The 20627-nt window shown below is 40.5% G+C and overlaps 1 protein-coding gene across 1 annotated transcript in view; it reads right to left on the bottom strand.

Moving 5' to 3' along the window:
• LOC136429887 (dynein axonemal heavy chain 8-like) overlaps positions 1-20627 on the bottom strand; it is an 87999-nt gene that overhangs the window by 19399 nt on the left and 47973 nt on the right. The window contains exons 57-86 of the mRNA XM_066419983.1: positions 20028-20170; positions 19360-19494; positions 18834-18956; positions 18328-18541; positions 17900-18009; positions 17065-17228; positions 16397-16589; positions 15331-15453; positions 14749-14879; positions 13734-13887; positions 13044-13208; positions 12333-12559; positions 11687-11805; positions 11366-11469; positions 10561-10737; positions 10006-10173; positions 9283-9498; positions 8724-8861; positions 8205-8332; positions 7586-7757; positions 5431-5586; positions 4679-4834; positions 4193-4282; positions 3706-3798; positions 3314-3418; positions 2622-2760; positions 2081-2195; positions 1508-1698; positions 809-930; positions 386-504 (exon numbers count right to left, since the gene is read on the bottom strand). Coding sequence (XP_066276080.1) covers positions 386-504; positions 809-930; positions 1508-1698; positions 2081-2195; positions 2622-2760; positions 3314-3418; positions 3706-3798; positions 4193-4282; positions 4679-4834; positions 5431-5586; positions 7586-7757; positions 8205-8332; positions 8724-8861; positions 9283-9498; positions 10006-10173; positions 10561-10737; positions 11366-11469; positions 11687-11805; positions 12333-12559; positions 13044-13208; positions 13734-13887; positions 14749-14879; positions 15331-15453; positions 16397-16589; positions 17065-17228; positions 17900-18009; positions 18328-18541; positions 18834-18956; positions 19360-19494; positions 20028-20170 — 4390 coding nt within the window. The remainder of the gene's footprint in view (positions 1-385; positions 505-808; positions 931-1507; positions 1699-2080; positions 2196-2621; positions 2761-3313; positions 3419-3705; positions 3799-4192; positions 4283-4678; positions 4835-5430; positions 5587-7585; positions 7758-8204; positions 8333-8723; positions 8862-9282; positions 9499-10005; positions 10174-10560; positions 10738-11365; positions 11470-11686; positions 11806-12332; positions 12560-13043; positions 13209-13733; positions 13888-14748; positions 14880-15330; positions 15454-16396; positions 16590-17064; positions 17229-17899; positions 18010-18327; positions 18542-18833; positions 18957-19359; positions 19495-20027; positions 20171-20627) is intronic.

Genomic DNA, 20627 nt, shown 5'->3' with positions numbered 1-20627 from the left:
TTTCCTTCATTGTTAAAAAAATGACAGATTCTTCTCTTGATACATTCATGTAAATTGTAATGAATACGTTGTGGTGTACAGACAGGTCTAGTTTTTGCCACCTCATCAACAACCTTCATCGGAACGCTGTGTCAACTCTGCCAGAAATACACAGAAATAGTGTTGGGTATTTCACAACTTAGGGCATTAATGTTGAAGATTTAATTCATGTGTCTCATCGTTTGACAAACAATATGCGTCAATTACAAAGTGGATGTCCCTTAGCCTGGCCGAAAGTTTGACTACTGCAAGGAGCAGACAAGCCTAGAGACAGATGTCCATCTTCTTTGCTACCTTGTCAAGGGACTAGGTAGGTAGGTAGGTATGCGTCAATCCCTTTTCTTACCTGACAATGAGCAGTTTCTGAAAGGTGTTGAGGGAGACCTCGTAGCCATCTGGGAGGGTTTCCTCCTCGGGAGCATCCTTGTCAAACCAGACCTTCCAGCCCTTCTCATTACGTGGGATCTGTTACAAACCAAGATTAACAACATCCATTGTTGAGCTATGGATTCCATCCTACTTCAACACAATGGCCATTCCAAACTGTCTGAAGTATTGAAACTGATGCCAAACTCATCACAGCAATGGACTAATCTAGTTCAGCCAAAATCTACAATGATCACAATTCACAATAGAAGTCAACGGAGTGAACTTTTAAACATGTGGATCCATCTGGATTAGAACAGGGTTATGAAGACATCTTGACTGAATATAACAAATTTTAGTCTTCCTGTGGACTGAGAGAACTTTCTGAAGACCTCAGTCTTACCTGGTTGAGCACGTCCGAGAACTTTGGCAGCTTGCTGAGCTCCACCAGGTTGAGCCAGGTCATGTCCAGGATCCACTTGCACGGTTTGGGCTGCACAGCATTCAGGTCAAGGGCAGCACCACCTATGGTGAGGAGAGATTAGAAAGTGATCAACTTCTGTATGTACAGACAATACTCAGTAGCTGTATCAGATAAAAAGGTTCCAGGACTAGCCACATATTGAAGATGAGGCCTTCTCTTTTCATCACCTGGTCAAGACATTCCTAGATAAAGCTATTGTTTGTGTACCTTCTAGCTTTTAGCTGCTTTGCTTCAAACAAAATTGAATTTAATCCAGATTTTTACCTCTAGAATATAGGTGGTATCTACCATGCAAGTAAGAAGTTTCTGTCATACATCAATCTTGGGATATTGACCCGGAAACTGTAAATGAAGAAATGTTCGCAGTAGTTTTATGTTCCCGTTTTTTGCGGTGAATTCATTACCGCAAACTCAAAACCACCATGAAAAGCCATTTCATTGTGTGACTGTAGCGCTTCTATTGTTTAATTGCAAACACAAAACCACCACCAAAACTCGCTTTTCTTCCAGCGAAATTAAATCCCCGCGAAACATTTCTGCAAGTACAGTATTTGACAAATTTGTTACTAAATATGTTGTAACTGATGCTGTAGCTACAAGTGCAATATTGTCTCCCACCTTTAATGAGAACCTGGAACTCATCGTGAGAGATGGCAGAGCGTTGCAGGTCAATCTTCAGAGCCAGCAGGAGCGTGAAGAGGAATTTGTGAGTCTCGTACAGACCACGACACGAGTACCTGAACACTGCAAACGACAGGTACTCAATCACGTTGTGGATCCGCTTGGCTGGGATAGGGGACTTGTCTGACCTGTTTGGAAAGATAAGAAAGATTGAAGAGCTCAACAGCAACACTAAATATAGTTGTTTTCAAGCAATTGCCAATTACAAAACTTGTGTCATACAAAATTCAGATGTCTTGTTACAGAAAAGGCTGTCTTAGATGATCTGTAGTTGGCTCTGTCACATCCTTGAAAATTCTATGACATCAACATCATAGAATGACATATGACAAATGTGACAGCACTGTTAATGGTAAATGCTTTATCTTTAACAATGTTTCCGATATTGCTTGACAATAGCAAAATGCCTCTTTGTACCTAACTAGTGTCATGCTTGTTGCAACGTGTTGCCTTTTGAGGTTAGAGCTGTGGTGCTGATTAAAAAGCTTGTCTGAATGACTGTGACCTTACCTATCCAGGGAGAGATCGAAGATGCCCAGGAACTGCCTGAGAGAGGTCTGGTACATACAGTTCACCATGCTCATCTCCGTGATCAGGAAGTACAAGATGCTACCTTGGGTCGCCACTGAGTAGAAACATCAGCAAATTTCTTCTGTCAGTGCAAGAATTTTTCAAGCTGGTGTATCATGCCAATGGGCAGTTTGTTTGTTTTATTCAGATATCCATTTAGTGTAATTTTACATATTTTACACTATTCTTCCTGGAGTCTGCCTGCATTAAATACAATCAAATCAAATACAGGAACAAAACTTCTACAATAGTTAGACAGTAAAGCAAAACGTTAAAGTTATACCAGCTACCCAGGTATGCAGACACAGAAGATGAATCTGCTTAATCCTGACCATGATACAAAGTCATTGTAGGTATTGTACAGTACAAATTTTATTTATATGTGCAAAGTAACATTGCCATCACCCTTTTGAGTACTTCATGTCTCTATTTTTATCAGGTTTTATTAGTAAGAGTTGTATTACAGAGGGGTACACCGTACCAGGTCGATACTCCTCTCTGGCCTCGTTGATCTTGATCTCCGTGTCTGCTGCGACGATCAGCTTCTCGCTAACCTCAGCTGCTGTCTCCTTGGTGATGGCCAGCACTGTGATGAGGGACTCATCCTCGACAAGGGAGCCCTGTAGGAGAAAAGAAACTTTTGAAGTACAAGAGAACAACAGATTTGTACAGTACGCAAAGGTGTAAAGGCTTGTGACATACATCTCAAGCACAAGAACCCATTGAATAATGATAGTTTCATCAGGTTGGTAAGTCACCAAATTAAAAGACCCTGGATAGTTCACACTGCACTACAGGAATGCATCTAAAACGAGTGACATCTGTGCTGTGGTGCAATGTGCATTGCCCTGAGGAAGGTGACAGATGGTCACTGAAACATTGATTGAACAAATCACTTGATTGTGTACAAAGAGTCTTTTTATCAACGAACCCATTGACTTTGAAAACAAACCTGCAATGTGCAGCTGAAAACCCAGTATGATTTTACATGTGTCTTTTTTAAATGAATGCCAACATGCAATTTTACATGTAACAGAAAACTAGCACACATATGCTATGGGTTCACTTATAAGTCCGAGCCTGAACCTGAACCTTTGGACTGAACCTGAACATGAGTTTAGGTACACAGCACTAGGCTGAAGACCAGTCATCTGGCTGAAGATCCAGACCAACCTGAGTGCTGGTGAGCTTGTAGAGCAGGTTGTCCTCCAGTTCCTGCATCTTCCTCTTGTTGGCTGTCACGTCTTCCATCAGTTTGGTTCGCTCTGACTCTAGTTCCTGGGGAAGGAGGATAGGTTTCAGTCACTAAGGAATAGTTAGAATTCTACCCTAACCCAAGTACCTTGTCAGTTAATTTTTCTGCACATGTGGCAATCACATCTACACATGTCTAACAGCAGCTCTGAATGAGTTTTCAAAGAAAAACTAAGAAAATATGTAACATGGTTGCCCAAGTGAAGAGCGTGATAGCCAAATTCAATTAGATGGCTCTTAATGCCTTGACAGTACATTAAATATTTTCAATCATATAAGGTAATTGAGCAAAGTAGATAGATAAAACATACAGCTTTCTCGGCGAGGATCACTCTGCCTAGCAGCTGGTCCTCCAGACCCTTCATGGTCACAGTGAAGTCAATGATGGAGGTACGGGCACTGATCTGTAGGAAGGCAGCAGTTGTGCCATTCAATAGTGTTAAGACAATGCTAGATTTCAAACTTTGCATTGACAACAATGTTGTGATAACATCGGCACACCATCGGGAAGGAGCATTATAACTATACTTTCAGCACAGTGGGCTCTTGTCTTGTGTTGTGTTGGATTGATACAACATGACAACTGCAGATTATGATAACATTGGCGCACCACTGGGAAGAAGCATCATAACTGTATTTTCAGCACCACGGAGAGACTCCACCAACAAAACTTCGGAGCAGTTCATTACTGAATCTGCTACATAATCCCACTTTTCATTAGACATCAGACAGAATAGGTAGTTATTGTGGTTCAAAGCTAGGGCAGATGTGATAGAAACTATGTAAAGTAGAACCTACCTCAGGAGTGTATGCAGGGTTGGGAAGCTTGGTGGTGATGTACAGGGTAAAGCCAGACATCACATCACATTCCTTATCTCCAACTTTCACCTAGGGAAGAAAAAAATCAAATGCTTTAAAACCAGTACAACTATAACCAGATATTTGAACAATTTTAGGGTTGATTTGAGGTGGTCCACTAGTACTATTTGCCTACGAATATTATAGTATACAATGAGGAACAGCTTTCAAGCAGTGCTACTCACATGGCTTTTTTATTGCATATATTACAAGAAAGGGACTATGCTAGGCCAAAGCAAAAAACCTTATCATTGTGGATGAAGACACATGTCTCCTCCAAACTGTAAGGCAACAATTTGAAAAACAAAAATTTGTGGCTTGTAGGACTTTTTGCCTCTGGTACATCTGGAATTTTCAACAACATCTAAACAGCCCTTCACCATCATCTGTTTTGTAACCCCTTCTGATAGCAACTTTACAGCAAACCTTGAATGTTGAGCCAGACTTGATGAAGTTTTTCTCCAGGACGTTGTCCAAGGCTGGGTCCAGTTCTTCGCTGATGTCCTCGATCAGTAGGGGTCGGCCCAAGGACAGGGCGTCTTCCAGGTGGGTCCGGAAGTACTTGTGGTTCAGAGACGTCACCTGAAGATACAGATGTGTAAGTCCATTGTCATAGCAACATAATGTGTTATCACCTATGTTAAGGAGGTTCTTTATCTTTAAAAAAATATTCAAACGTTTACACAACAAAACAGTTTGCTACTCTGGGGAGCTTTCGTGACAAAAAGTCAGATCTCGTCTTTGACTTCTCTTGTTATGTGACATGGTGTTGATTATCATGTGACAAGATATAGTCATATACATGCTTGAGATAGTCTGTCCCTGTTTAAATTGGTTATCAATCATCAGCATTATTTGGTTTGTGGATGGAATGGTTTTATAACACACTTTTCAACTTTAATAACAAAAGTAGGGGTGATACATGCTTAAGACAGTACTGCATGTGCATTTCAAACATTGTATTGATAACATTGGCACAACATTGGGAAGAAGGAACATAACTAACTAGAAGTGGAGTACATTAAAAAAGAACTGCATATATCAACCAAGGTATTAGGTCATTTTGGTGACAGTCTGAGGTCCAAGGTTTGTTACTACATATTCATTTCAAACACGAGTGTCTGGAAGATTGAAAAAGATTGTGAAAAAAACATTTGTTGGTCCTGATGGTTCCTGACCTGTAACTCGTGGTCCTTCTCCTTGTTCTTGATCCAGATCTTGCCTTGACCTTGAGGGTCGATCAGGAGGGGGTAGCGGGTTGCCTTGGTGACGATGATGCCGTTTTGAACAGACAGATCATCGTTAGGCAGGCCCTGAAGGTTCCACTCTCCAACCTACAGGAGAAACATATAAGGCAGGAAACAAAGTTAACACAACATTCCCAACATTTCCAAGGGCTCGAAACACTGGGTGCATGTGCGCACTTTTGACAAGTTTTGTGCAACCAAAATTGGAGCTGTGCACCTAATTCTTGACTGTGGGTGCACTGGTGCAGTTAGATATTGGTGCAGGGCTGTCTACATAAAGATTAATAATTATTGTACACTAATATACAGTAGTTAACATATCAGTATCAGAACAATAATTATGTTTAGCCATACCTAGTATGGCTCAACATATTGTTTTTGTTCACGTTCTTCTTCTTCTTCTCCTTCTTCTGCCAAATCTTCAAATTGATTCAACTCTGCCATTTTTTGAACAACCGACCTGAAATTTGGCATGGAGGTAAAGAAGGCAAATACCCTCGTGTGATTTTTTCATTTTTTTGAAACAGGCCTGAAAATCATTTTTATGGAGGTTTTTTTGGGCATTTTTAGGCAAAAATTACATTTTGGTCTCCTGTGGCCTGGTTTTACAAGCAAATGACCTGACATTCGGTACAAGGGCGCCTTAAACATGTCCCTACAGGATTTCAATCACAATTCTGGTGTACATCACTTCAAAATGCTTCATTTTTGGGACTTTTGGACCCATTTCAGACCAAAAACAGGCCAAAAGTGGTATCCCTGTTCCATGTTCTATTTGCTGCTGGCCAAAGAATCCATGTTCTATCTAAGGATCCCTGCCTTCCATTTGCTACTGGCCAAAGAACACATGTTCTATTTAGTTTACCTGAGGTCATATTGCAGGAACACACGCAAGCCTTTGCAGTGAGAAGCTCTTGGGGTCTTGCAGAACTTGTAGAGAGAATTTTTTTTGCACGGGTGATTTTGGTACAGTCAATTTATGCATCGGGAGGGAGATTGGCGAAGTATGATGCTCTCGCAAATGTTGCCTTTCTACATGCAGTTAATATTTTGATTTGCCCGGGTGTTATTTTGGGACAGCCCACTTCTTGTATGGGGAGGAGTATGGCTAAACATGCTGTATTTGCTCAGGGGCAAATGACGGCCTTTCTAGTAAAACCTCTCTTATTACTTGTATTCAAGTTAGCCATAGAATTTCAGATTAACGCTATGAAGAGAAGCAGTATGGTTTGTAAATAGGTTTTGCTGACATTCCACATATCTTTGTGTTGTGCACCCAAAATTTATTCTATGCACCTAAATCTTTAGGCTAGGTGCACCAGTGCATGTACCTATTCCCAAAATGAATTTTGGGCCCTGCTTCCACTTATCAGCATTCTAGTTTTTATGCAAGAATTGTGGTATAGACATAAGATAGGATGAATATTTCTCTTTATGTGAGACCAGCCATGCTTGATTTTACGGATGACTTCTTTGCAGGTCTAATAAAAGAAAAACTATCATGGAATTTCAAACTTCTGTGCATCATACTATTACATTTTGAAAGGGCCCTTTCCTCTTACTTACAAAAATAAAATTAATATAACAACTGAGGTGGAAAAAAAATTCATATATGCATCATACGATAAGGCCAACAACTCTGTTGCAAAAAATAAAATCAGTCCCGGCAGGAACAATATAATGAAATAGCTAGCAGATCTTCAGGTAAGGCTAATGGTTTTTTTATTGGTCAGAAATTACCCGCAATGGCAGCCTTTCTAGCGCCGAATTGATGCAGGGTATTACAGGTTTCACACAGTACACAACACTACACAACATATATGATATCTTATCCACACTTGCACTTTGTGGAACTGTCGAAAGGGTCTGGGCGGCTGCCATTCGGCGCCACCAGGTGACCTCAATATGAACTTCCCCAATCGAAGTCAGGTACCCATTTACACCTGAGTGGAGTGAGGAAATCCGTGTAAAGTGCCTTTCCCAAGGGCACAACATCGGGGCATACCGGTGGTTTCGAACCCGGGACCTCTCGGTTCCGGGCGAAACGCCCTACTGATTGCGCCATACGATGCCACTAATGTCTTACCGTAGCCTGGTCCACCAGTTCAGATGTGATGTTGAGCCCCTTGGTGAAGGGAATGTGACGAACGGCCAGCTCCTTCTCCCACACGTCCTTCAACAGGTAGGTACGGAACTCCTGGTTGAACGGACCAGAGTACGACAGGAAGGCTGTGCACAGGAGGGAGTCTCCCACCAGCCTAGAGTAAAGAAACTTCATTCATATCAGCTCTGTTGAAGCTACATCTCAAGTATCCATTATGGACCTTTCATATCACATTGGACTACAATTTGAGACTATTGTATCATTGGAAAGGCATTTGAAAGCTCTGTTGAAGCTACAGTTTATAGCATCATCCATGAAGGACCTTTCATATCATTTTGGACAACAATTTGTGACTATTGCATCATTGGAAAGGCATTTGTTAAAGCTACACCTTGAAGCATCAACCATGGAATTTTCATATGATTTTGAAGTACAATTTTAAGACTATGGTATTATTTGAAAGGGAAAAATCAGAATATATTTATGATAAAAAGACTAAAGAAACAGACTTAGACTTTACAGCCTTTCAAGGTATACCCTAAGGGATAAAGGCCCAAAGACAGCAGTAATAACATCAGCCACAGGAGGATTAATTTTCCACCTCTCAATCTGAGCCTTGAATTCCTTGCTCTGTTGTGTCCATCTTGTCTTCTCTCCTGCCAACCCACCAATCAGAGCAGAGGCTGCATCCATCTTTTTCTTACAGGCTTCAGCATCATCCAACAGATCCTACAAGCACATCATCATAAATATGACAGTCTGTCTACCTAGATGTCATATTTCCTGATTCTAAACCCTGGCATCTAAAAAGTATAAAAAGCAGTTTGCAGAGTATGAATGATCAAAGGCTCCTGTTTTGTGAAGCAATCTCCAGGAGGTTTGAAGAAGAGTTAACATAAGTAACATCTTTCAAAATTGGAAGCTCCAGCAATACCTGCATAGCAGCTACATGCAGCTGTGTACAGTGAGCTTATGATAAGTATATGGTAAATCAACCATTTCTGACATCTCAGGCTGCTTACTTTCCTTCGTAGCAGCTAGTCTTGTCCAGTGATAATTATCAGTTTCTGATATAAAGAATATGGTAGATCGATAATTAGTAAGAAGTCAGGCTGCTCACTTGTTTCTCCTTCATGGCAGCATCAAACTTGGCCTGCACCTCATCCAGCTCTGCCTGCTTGGCGTCCAGCTGAGCCTGGGCTTTGTTCAGCTGATCCATGGCTTTGCCCAGTTGGGCCTCCTGGATTGCCAGGTTTGCCTACATGGGTGCAATCATACAACATTTAAATTTTCTTCTTGTCCTTTATCAAGTGCAAAATCAGAAAGCTGCTATTTGATGGGCTGTATGGTTTTCTTGTGCACTCAGATTCAATTTCTGTATCCATATAGCATGTATATTGTGTATCACACCTGAGCTTTGTAAGCATGCAGCACATGGTTATATTACACACAACAACCTGTCACACCAAACCTTTGCTCATCTAACTGCAAGCATTGTTTATTTAGCTATCTGATGATGATGCTCCTACTTCCTTGATGGCAGCAAGCTCCACTCTACAATAGTTCTAGGGAAAAACAAATGGACAGCCATTTCCATACACTTAAGACAAATTTCATAAAAGACCAAGTCCTTGCCATTTATTTATCTATTTCTGCCATTGTGGAGCCTTTTGCAGTACCTTGAGGGGCAACACTTCCTTGTTGATGCCGTAGAACACTGCCATGGCGCGCGTCCAAGCCAGCAGGCCTGCCACGTTGCCGCAGACTTTCTTGGCGTTTTCTAAGGTGTAGTCCTCCATGCGGAGGTACGGCTGCATCAGCTCGACCATCTCCTCGGTGATGGTATCTTTGGCAAAGTTCTGTAGCATGGACAGAAACCCGCTAGCCGACATCAACTGTCGAGAAAAAGGAGAAGAGGGGGATTGATAGGAACCAGGAAGGTATCATGCATAGTTTATCTACTCGTGCCTTAGAAGTCAAGTATTTTACTTGTGTATACACAGCTGGAACAACTTGGCGTCCATACGACTGGATGTTGTTAGTCACAGACCACTGCTCATTGTACTCATGACAAAAAGATTGGGGCAATAGACGTTTACACTTCCAAGGACTATAAAAACTGCTTGTGACACAGGAGTGATTACTTACATCATTTCCGCCAACATTCGAATGCTTTTGATGCATTTGAATGTGTCATTTGAATGTGTGCACGTAAATGCAAATTGTGTTCATAGAGTGCATTCAAATTTTGGCAGAAATTATGTAATCACCTTTTGACATTGTAAGCAGTTTTTGTAGTTTGCCAAAGTGTAAACTCCTATATTGCACCAGTACATTGAACCAGTGTGTACAATTGTTGTTAGAAGAATAAGAAGTTTTATCTCAGCATCAATGCTGCCCACCTTAAGTGACTCTGACCAGGAGGGTTTGGGACAGGGCCTGTCAGGGTCCAGCGTCACGATGTCTAGGCGACGTCGAAACAGGAGACTGGCACAGTCCATGATGCGCATGATCAGGTGGGGAGGTTTGGCCAGCTTTCTCACCGTGCCAATATCTGCAGCCTTGATGGTCTGGGGGTAAAAGGTTCACATTGATTTGTCAGTTAAAAAAGTCTTGGCAGAAAAGCTGTAATTCTAATCTCGTATCATGGCTTTCTGAAGGTTTTCGTTTTAAATGTAACCCTTAACTTCCAGTGGCTGTGAAGTCTTGCTATGTGGTGGAATTAGTATACAAAACCTGTTCTGGCACAATTCACTCATTTTCAGCAATAAAATACATTTGCACAATATTTTTGTGAGACATCACACCTAAAAAATGTATCCCTATGGTTAGCAAAACCGTTTTGTTCTTACAAAAAACTGTTTTTACTACTGCATAACAGCTCCACTTTTTCCTTTCTTTTATTGCCGTTCTTGCAGAGCAACAGAAAACGTCATCTTGGACGGATAAGTTTTTACCTGTAGGGCTGCCTCTGCCTCAGCTAAGGCTGGTTTTGCTGCTTCCAGTTTCTCCTCGGCGACGGCCTTCTCCACAGCAATGTCATCCACAATGTGCTGAGCAGCATCCTTCACTTTCTGCACCTCGTTCTTAACTTTCTCAGCTGCCTGGGCACTCACTGTCACCTCAGCCAACACCTACAAGTAGGAGTGAATCAAACATTTTGAGTGAGTGCGTGAGTTTGACTGAGTGTTCCAAGTTGTTTTGTTCCCTCTGTCAAACAACTTTATTGATTCTTCCTGATTAATCTTTAACTTGTTAGACATACCTCACATAATAAGTTCATATTCACATGTAACAACCCCTGCATGGTATACATAGGAAAATATACTAAAGAACGTCTACACGATAGAAATTCCTCCAGAACCCATTCTAAACCCATACTATACACTCTTGTATTAGGTAGATTAGCCCTTAGATATATATAGAACTGTAGTTATGTACCAGTCATACTTTGTACCTTGTACAATTGTTGTGCAATTAAGTTATCTGACAGTGTATTCAGTTTGGTTGAAAAAAAGCAGAAAGATTAAGTGGTCCAAGTGGACAAAGCCTCAAGTCCTTGGGTAGTGTGATGCAATACATGTAATAAGTCATGTGACCATTGTTCTGATTTTTCAGCATTTCCTTGATGTTTCATCCCCAGGACTGGAAATAAATCTTTATTACTGGATTTAAAAAATTCTAACCTACAATATTTTTCATGTTGACATTTCATTCTTTTCCAACATGAACAATTCAAAGTTTTATTAGATCCAAACAAACCTTGTCTGCTTTGGCAGAGGCAACAGCAAGGTCCTTCTCTTTAACAACCAGCTCCTTGGACAACTCGGCAACAGATTCTCCAGCTTCTATCAGTTTCTCCAAACCTATGTTAGAGGGAAGAAAGATTAGTTCTCCTAAACTTGCCTAGAAGACACCTGTTTTAATGACATGCCTGTGCAGTGTGTTATATGAGAACTAGCAATCCTCTGTGTGCTCTCATCAATGGCTCTTATATTCTAGACAAACAGTACAACCTTTTTGCACTCACTTTCCATCGTAATGGTAAACAATGTCAACTATACAGCAACGTTCATGTCATACCAGTGTTCATGCGGCGGGACAGCTCCCCAATATGTGAGTATTTCTCAGTGTAGATGCTCTTGTAGCCATCAATAAAGGACAGGTAGGACTTGGGTGTCACGTGGGTCTGACGGCGGTACCTATATGAGGATATTCACCAATAGTTGAGTTTGTTACACTTGTTTCAAGATTCAAAGACTTAATGACAACTTGTAGGAATGTTGAAACAAATAAAAACAAAACCGTACATATCACAGAGAAAGTATGACAATAAAAGGGTGGATAGCAGTGATCAAAACCAGCAATGCTTTCACCACCGAGGAAAGATACTGATACAAACTTAGTACAATGTTTTCAGCACCTAGGAAAGATACCGATACAAACTTAGCACAACAATAATGAAGATAAGGGGCAAATATCTATCTGCAATCAGTGACATGAATCTAACAGCAGAGACCTTTTTGAATCTTAATTCATCTGCAATCCTATAAAAGCAAAATGGCTAAACAAAATTCATTAAAAGCTCTTCTTGACACATGGAAACAAAAGTAAGGGAGTCATAGATTATAAGTAAAGATGTCTACTCTATGTTTGCACTAGAAGATTTTTTTGGAATATCATTGATTCACTTTGCTTGCGTTTACAGAAATTTAATGGTGAGACAAACCTGTCAAAGTATTTGACACAAGCATCAGCCACTTTGTCGTGGAATATGCCCATGGTCTCTACAACCCCTCTCTTCACCTCGGCGGAGCACACCATCTCGTAGCTGGCCAGGAAACTGTCGGCCACGGCCACCAGCGCGTCCTTGGGCCACCCCAGGAACCAGTCCATGGTACAGCCAGAGATCAGCCCGGGGAACTTCAGGGATCTGTTACGGAATTTTTCACCAACCTTCCAGAAAAAAAGACAAGGAAATTGAAGTCTTCTAATTATTTGAAGATAAGGCTCAATCCTTTATTTGTCATTATCTATCTATTCTTACAGTCCTATACCATACTTTAAATTGTACAAAGCAGCTGCAAAATGGGAAAATACATGCTGTAAATTGCAAAAAAATATTTTGTAAAGCAGATACTAATATCTTAGAATGTCAAAGTCAAAGAGGAAGGTGTGAAAGAACAAAAATTAAGAATCTATTATTCAGAATACCAAACTCTGTGTGTTTAGTTTTGTATATCCTTCTGACTGTATAGATTTCACAAACTTTTTTGTCAAACTTTTTTCAGAACGCTGCAAGCTGGGAAACCAAATCAGAATGGGTTTTAGAACGAACAGGACAAGATGAAAGCATGTTAAAGTACTAGTGTGACAAAGAACTCAAACAGATCTTCCTCTCAAGCACGTCACTTCAGCCATCATCTACACCTGTACTTACAGGGGAAAAGCAGAGCACCACGTGCAGGTTGTCCCGTGCTCGGGAGATGAAGTAATCGTACAGATTGTCCTGGGTGGGGGCCCGGCGCGGGAACTCCTTCTTCATGACAGGGATGAGTTCCTGGGTGATCTCATCCAGCTCATCACGGGCAAACAGGTTGGACACCTGGGAATACAGGACCAAGCATAGACTATCAGTAATATGTACTATCATAGACTCCACAGTGCAAATGCTGAGCTTGTTGCTAAGTCTTGATGTTAATGAATTCTAGTTACTAGTCAGAAGAAGAATAAAGGAAGGAAGTGCCTCATAAAGCTCATGCTCCAAACAGGTTTACAAGTATACAGGTAGAGTCAATGAACAATGACTGTACAATGAAGAGTTGCAATGGTTAGATGACAAAAAAATGACAAATGGTTAAAGATAATCTTGTGAAAAGTATAGAAATTCAAGACCAGAAGCTACTTCAAACAAGATTAGATATAAGTGACATTCCGTGATTTTGTTTAGTCTGATTTTTTTCTAAAAGCGACAGTTAACTAGACTCATGACAGGGAAGACAGTTGAATCTAGGCACATAATTTGATTGAAAAACAAATCTAAGCATATGGATGTTGCAGAAATGGAATGGGGAAAACAAAGGTTTATGCAGTAAGAATTAAATGTATCATCATTGTGATAGTCTTTCACCTCTCCAGAGCTCAGTAGATTGTTGAGGTATTCCAAGAAGGCCTCGTCCTTGATCTCGTTGTCAGTGAAGATGAAGGTGATGCCGTTCCCCTCGCCCCCTGCCACACGATACAGGTACTTCAGGTCGTCCATCAGATTACTTTGATTGTAGGATCTAAACAGTGAAATAAGATATTGTTGTTAGGTATTGATTCTTTCATTGTTAATTTTGTTACTGGAAAGAGTAAGGCCTGAGGTTCAGCACATCTATCAGTAATTCACAGCACTCTTTTTTTCCATGAATGTTTAATACATTTTCATGTGTGCAATTACATAGTGGGTCACAAAAGGCACTCAAGCATTAGACGCATTTTTTAATGACACCAAACATTTTTCTGTCCAGTCATTGTACAAGCACAAGCAGCAGAAATTGCATGCATTTTCTGCATTTGTTAGACAGCCACCATGCATTTCTCAGGCATTCCATCAGATGTCTAGAATAAGCTACAAATAATACCTGTAGCTCACCTTTACCATTCCAATTGTTTATTCAGGAACAAGACTGGTTCTCTGTGTATAGGGGCAGAGAGGTGATGTGGATATGTGGTAAGGGATTTTGGGTTTGAAGGTGATGGAAAGGCAAATGTAAGTTGGGGGAGGGTAAGGAAAACAAAATAACATTTAGTAGGTGTATAATATGGTTTTGAGTTGTTTCAATTTCGTTGTGACAAATTTTAGACTGTGTAAGGTGCTATATCATTTCAATTTTAATGTGTAATGTTAATAAGATGAATAACTTAAGTTTATAATTCCATGATATCAGAACATGTGATCTAATGACCTTTCCATTTCTTACATCTTAACTTTTCGATTTACAATGAAAGATGTTCATGTAACAGACATTACTGTAATCAAATCTTCATGCACATGAATTACTATTTACCCTGCATGTATGCACGCTTAATGAAAATAACTACTTTCTCTCCATCTCTTGTTCCCCTCAATTATACATAGACCTCTGTCCTGACCTACCCACCTTGTGAGAGTGATCTGGAATATCTTGTAGCCTGCGATGAAGGAAGCCAGGCGTGTGAGGGACTGCTTACCAGAACCACCCACTCCCACCAGCAGGGAGTTTCCTCGTGGGGTGCGGATCACACGGGAGATCTGCAAAACATTTTGGTTGCACAATTCCGAATCAAATTCAGGGTTCCATACCTAAGACTAATAGTACTTTGTTGCAGTGAAAGTTGCAGTGAAAGTTGCAAAGTAAAGAAACATCATATGCACATGATAGTGTGTGTGTGTGCCTGTGTGTCTGCATGCGTGTGTCTTGCATCTGTGTGTCGTGTGTGTGTCTTGCATTTGTGTGTGTTGTGCGTGTGTGTTTTGTGTGTGTTGTGTCTGTTGTGTGTGTAGTACATAAAGTCTATGGCCAACAACATTGTGTAAAAAAAGGATGGAAAAGTATGATAGTTTAAGCAATGCCACAGTTCTTTAAAATGATGTGTGAGTATGTGCATGTGCATGTTGGTGTTTATCACTGTATTATTATGGAGGACTGGACATACAAATGTATGTAGGCAAGCTTTTATTTTTTTGAATGTTGTTTTGTCACCTTGACCAAGTGAGTCATGGCATCCTTGAAGAAGACCAGGCCCATGTGTGCTCCCCGCACTGTGTCGTTGTAGGAGGCCATGAACATCTGCAGACGATCACTCAGCACCTGGAAGCTGGGGATCTGGACAAAAACACCAGTCACTTTTCAAATTATGTACAACTTAGGCCACACCAATTTAATTTCTTGGTTAACGGAATGTTTAAAAAAATGCTAGATTGGCAAATCAACATGAAAACAGAATCTCTGAGGAAAGTTTTTTCTTTGGTGCACACAGTTTCAGGGAGTGAACAGGGACAGGTGCAAGTTTTCACACCAGCCTCCTGTTTTAATGATGTCCTCGTGCTAAAATTTTACCCAAAAAATCAGTTAACCAAGAAATTAAATTGGTGTGGCCTTATAGCATGAAAATGAATACACTACAATAAATATGGCTGCGATGCTATTGCAAAAGAATAAATTGGCTTAGTTGTCACTAGTATTCATGATAAGAGGTATGGAGGATACACTGTCAATATGAAACTCAGACTGTATAAAGTTTTACTTTTATTAGTATAATCATACATGCATGAAGTGATTGATATGTGAATAAGGCAACTGCTAACAAATTTAAGATTAGCATACCAAGTAGCATAGTAGTAGGGACAATGTCTTCATATGATACATACCGTATCAAAGACATTGCAGAAAATCACCTAACAGTTAAAATGAGAGGATTTCTTGGTCAAAGTGAGCAGTGGAGGAAGGTTCCAAGACTGGTTTAAGCAGTTCAACCAAAGTTAAGTACCAAGTACTTAAAGTAAATTGATGCAGGGTCATGAAAGATTGAACTGCAACTACACATTGTATCATAATACAGTGCTAAACTTTCTTCCAACACAAAGGTATTCACGGATTGAATTTTCGACGACCACTGTCGCCTTCTTCGGGATCAATAATAACCAATCACTGCCGAACGTAAACTCATGAGAGTTACAGACACGTGACTTTATTGACACTTGTCATTACGGATACGTGACGTCAGCAATTGGTCAAATTGTAATCAAACACATTGTATTCTGCTCACCTTCTCATAGACTTTGGGTGCATCCAGGTCAGCGTCCTCTGGCTCCTCTCCCGTCGGCTCGGGTGCGTCTCGAAGGAAGTCCACAAAGTACGGCTCTGGGTCCAGCTCCTCCAGGTACTCTGTACCGATGTTCTCCCCGACAACCCTGACAATGGCCTTGAAGAACCAGTCCTTGTCTTCTGAGTTGGTAAACCTTAAGGGGGGATACAAGGCACAAAACTTGTGATAAAGTCTCCTTAACCACAGACAGACCATACACAGCTAAGGCCACACTAATTTGATTTATTGGTTCTTGGAATTGCCCACTCCTATCTTTTCTAAATCCAACAAAAAAATTTGTACTCATTAACGACACAGAAAATACTAATTTGGAGATGTAACTGCTAGATTAACGTGCATCTCGACCCAACCTACAGTCTGAAAAATCTACATCAAAGTACAAAGTTTGAGGTTAAAACCTGCTGTTCGAGCAATCTAGCTCAGTGCCACCGCTGAAAAGTAGCAGACGCTACTTGAAACGTCTAACCGTTTCCAAAATCACATCCAGTTGCTTGAGTAACTATTATTTGGCGCAACTCATTACCTGGATGTCTAACCTTGCCTATATCATGCTAACTATTCAAAGCACTCAAAAAGTATCATGTGACATTCAGTGACTTGTAGCACACCTGTCTACGATAACCCTGACACACTCGTGCTCCCAGAGAGACAGGATGTACTGCTCAGATCCACACTCGTTGGACAGCACCTTCAGCATCCCCTCCCAGATACGGCTCAAGTCCCGCAGGTTGAAGATGTAGTGGAACTTGGCAGGGGTGGGCAGCATCTTCACCTGAAGTGTGCACAAGAACTCTAGATTTACCAGACTGTCTACAACTGACAGTTGGCGCAATGGCCTAAAGGTACTAGCCTAAGAGTGTTGTTAGCCTAACAAATGGTAGGTCATGAGTTTGATCCCTGGCCAAGTCATACCAAAGACTTAATAAATGGTATATACTGCTTTCTCTGCTTAGCACTCAGCTTTTGGGAAAGAGTATGGCAGTTAAACACACACTACTACCAGTTGACTAGCCCTCTTCTGTATTGATTGCACAAAGTTGTATGGCCCAAGGGCTACTGAAACAGAGATGGGCATCGCCCTATGCACCATCAGGTGTGGGAAGGAACTTTAACTTTTACTACAACTAAGCTATCTAAATTGTCCCTCTATGTCCATCTAAACGACTGAAAGCGAGCAAAGAAACAACTTTGACACCTGTTCAAAGCAAAGTTTTTCCCATATTGCTCCAATTTGTTAGCAGGCTGCAAATCTTCCTGAGAATTTCTGGATCCTATTTTCTATCAACCCTATAACCCAAACAAAATCAATAATAGTACATCCTGGTATCTAGCATTGTCCAGCTTTGAACCACCTCCCAACCATCATTTTCAACCTCACCTACAATGCTAAAAATGAATGATAAATACATGAAATGCTCCTTGGTTTAATAAATAAGCACCAACCTTGGTCATCTGCCACAGAACTCTGGTAGCAGGCACTAGCTTCTTCACCATCTCAACAACCTCTTCACTAAACCCTCTCTCCACACAGAAGTAACCCAGGCCAATGATACCTGCAGGAGGAGTTCTCACACTTGTTTAAAGGCAAACAGAAAGTTACACTGTTAAGATACCTCCAGTATAGTCACAATGAAGATTTCTTGGGACATCTGCTACATAAGCAGCCTTGTGTGGCTGATAGAGCTTCATTTTGACAGGTTGCTACCATTGCATCATCAAACTTGCCAACTGATTCGTCTACTATTCGGTTTTTGGTACAATCTTTATGTACATAGTATCGTCATTGATCCAATCAGAATAACGTAAGCCTTGATGAAATGATCCCATATCAACAATTATGAACCTAGCCTTCATTTCTAAAGACTACTCACGGAAGATGTGGTCCATGGAGTTATTAGAAGGCAGGGTACAGTTGAAGACACAGAACTGCCTTTTGAGCCTCTCCGGTATGTCGTTTCTGCCTCCTCCAGGGTGGATCATGGCGGCCAGGAACTGGATGTCCACAATGTGGGTGAACTCTCCAGGCTTCTCCAGGTTGTAGAAGCCTTGCATCTCCATCGTCTGGCGAACAATCTCGTTTGTAACCTACGAGATGTTGTTGAAGAATTTATTCCATACTCACTACCATTATGGCATTAAAGAAACCAGTAAAACACCATTTTTGACTTTAAGTGACATTTATCCAACACCAAGAATAAGTACAGACAGAAAATATATTCAGATAATAATGTTCACCTACTCTCATTACAGAGGACAAACTAATGGCACGCTTTCCTCATTCTTTTTTTTCAATGTGCAATACAATAACATGTTTCTGCATACATTACTGCAGTTGCTCAACCCATTCTTTAAGATAACTGAGGAATGGCTGTCTTACCTGATCTCCCCACTCATTGATGACTGGCATGTTGATGTCATCCACAAACACAGTCATCTTCCTCCCAGCTGGTGGGCCGTAGGTGGTTCCCATGCGCTTGTCAACATAGCTTTCAATGGTACGCTGGGAAGAATTTATCACAGATAATTAACACACTGCTTTTAGTGCATTGTATTATAATACATTATCAATTCATGAATGAAACTGCAACGTAGCTGCTCTGCTCTTGATACATGAAAGCTCCATACTTGACAGAATTGAGGCGTTATGAGATGAAAAACCTTGATCCATAACGCAATCCTTTGTATTTGTGAATATCACAAGGAAAAGCATTGGAAAAATAGAACAGTTACTGGTCAGGAGCATATACAGTTACATTGAAATAATCTAAGGCAAAAAAAAAGTAGCTGCTGCAGACCATTGTGCTTCAGGCCCATCGATTGTAAGGTTATGCGATTCAGTCACTGGTTCCTGATACAGTACAATTATATAACATAATGTAACACAATACAACATGCAGAAGTACCTGGAACATGAGTGGCACTGTGGCTGAGGAGAAGTTGAGGCTCTTGCCCATGTGCACATCAGCATCGTACTTAGACATGTAGCCCTTAATCATCACAGTCTTGGCTGTGCCCTGCTCACCAATCAGAAGAACAGCCTGGAAAATGAAGAAGAAAAAATGTATACATTACATTTTTGAATTGTACATGGCAGTCACCACTAGTAAAATGTTTCTTCCAAAAAGCTGCAATCATGGTGGTTGGTTAGTAGTCTTGTTCTGATACTATTACAAGTAAAGAGATCTCAAAGTGTCACTCTGTAAGAGTACAACGTGTAGTGATGGCCTTTCAGCACCAAGGACAGATGAGATTGTTCTTACAACTACCAGTTAGACTGGTAAAGTAGGCAACATAGACAATGGTTTTGAGCTCCATAAATGTATTACTATTAGACATTAAAATCACTTCGAAAATCATGTCCACAGATCACAACGACAGTTATTTTACTGTAGTACAATTTGATTTGATACTAATATTGTTACATATCAATGTACATTATTTGTAGCTCCCAAACCAATAGAACTACCACACAGAAATGAAAACAAGTAATTTGCACCCTCATAAAAAATCCCTGCATTAAGAATAAGACTAAATATATGTTTTTGGTGCCATCTCAATATTCAATACCAACCTTAGACTGCTTGGCAATGGTATCAATGAGGAAAGATGACCTGACATTGTCCACATTGGGGACCAGGATGGAGGAATACTCCAGGACTGAGTCTGCTGGGTAGAGAAAGTCCTCCACACGCTCGCTCCAGTGCTGCCAGTTTCCTACATGTGAAATTTATATATACTAAAGAGCTGACATTTGCAAGCAAATACAATATGTTTCACATAAGATTTCTTCAAATTTGTTGTCCTGAATACTTAAGTATAAACTTAAGAGCCAAATATCTGCAAGCAAATACAGAATGTTTCATAGCCAAGTTTTTTCCAAACTTGTTATTCTGAATACTAATCAGTATAAACTAGAGAGCAAAATCTGCAAGGAAATACAATCTGTTTTCATAGACCATTTTTCCAAACTTGTTGTGCTGAATCCTTTTATATTATGGTTGGGAACATGTTCGACACATTCCTAGATTGAAAATTGAATAAAAGCTAATCCTATTAGTGGTAGTAAGTGTTGACTACAATTATGCCAAACTGCATCTGTTGAAATAGCTTGTACACTCTGCACCTTTAGATGAAACACTGTGCATGTCTTTGAGAATATCTTCAAAAGAAG

This window comes from Branchiostoma lanceolatum, chromosome 3, assembly GCF_035083965.1.
Source record: "Branchiostoma lanceolatum isolate klBraLanc5 chromosome 3, klBraLanc5.hap2, whole genome shotgun sequence".
NCBI lineage: Eukaryota > Metazoa > Chordata > Leptocardii > Amphioxiformes > Branchiostomatidae > Branchiostoma > Branchiostoma lanceolatum.
Note: the sequence above shows the minus strand (reverse complement) of the source record. Positions and strands in the feature narration are given on the sequence as shown.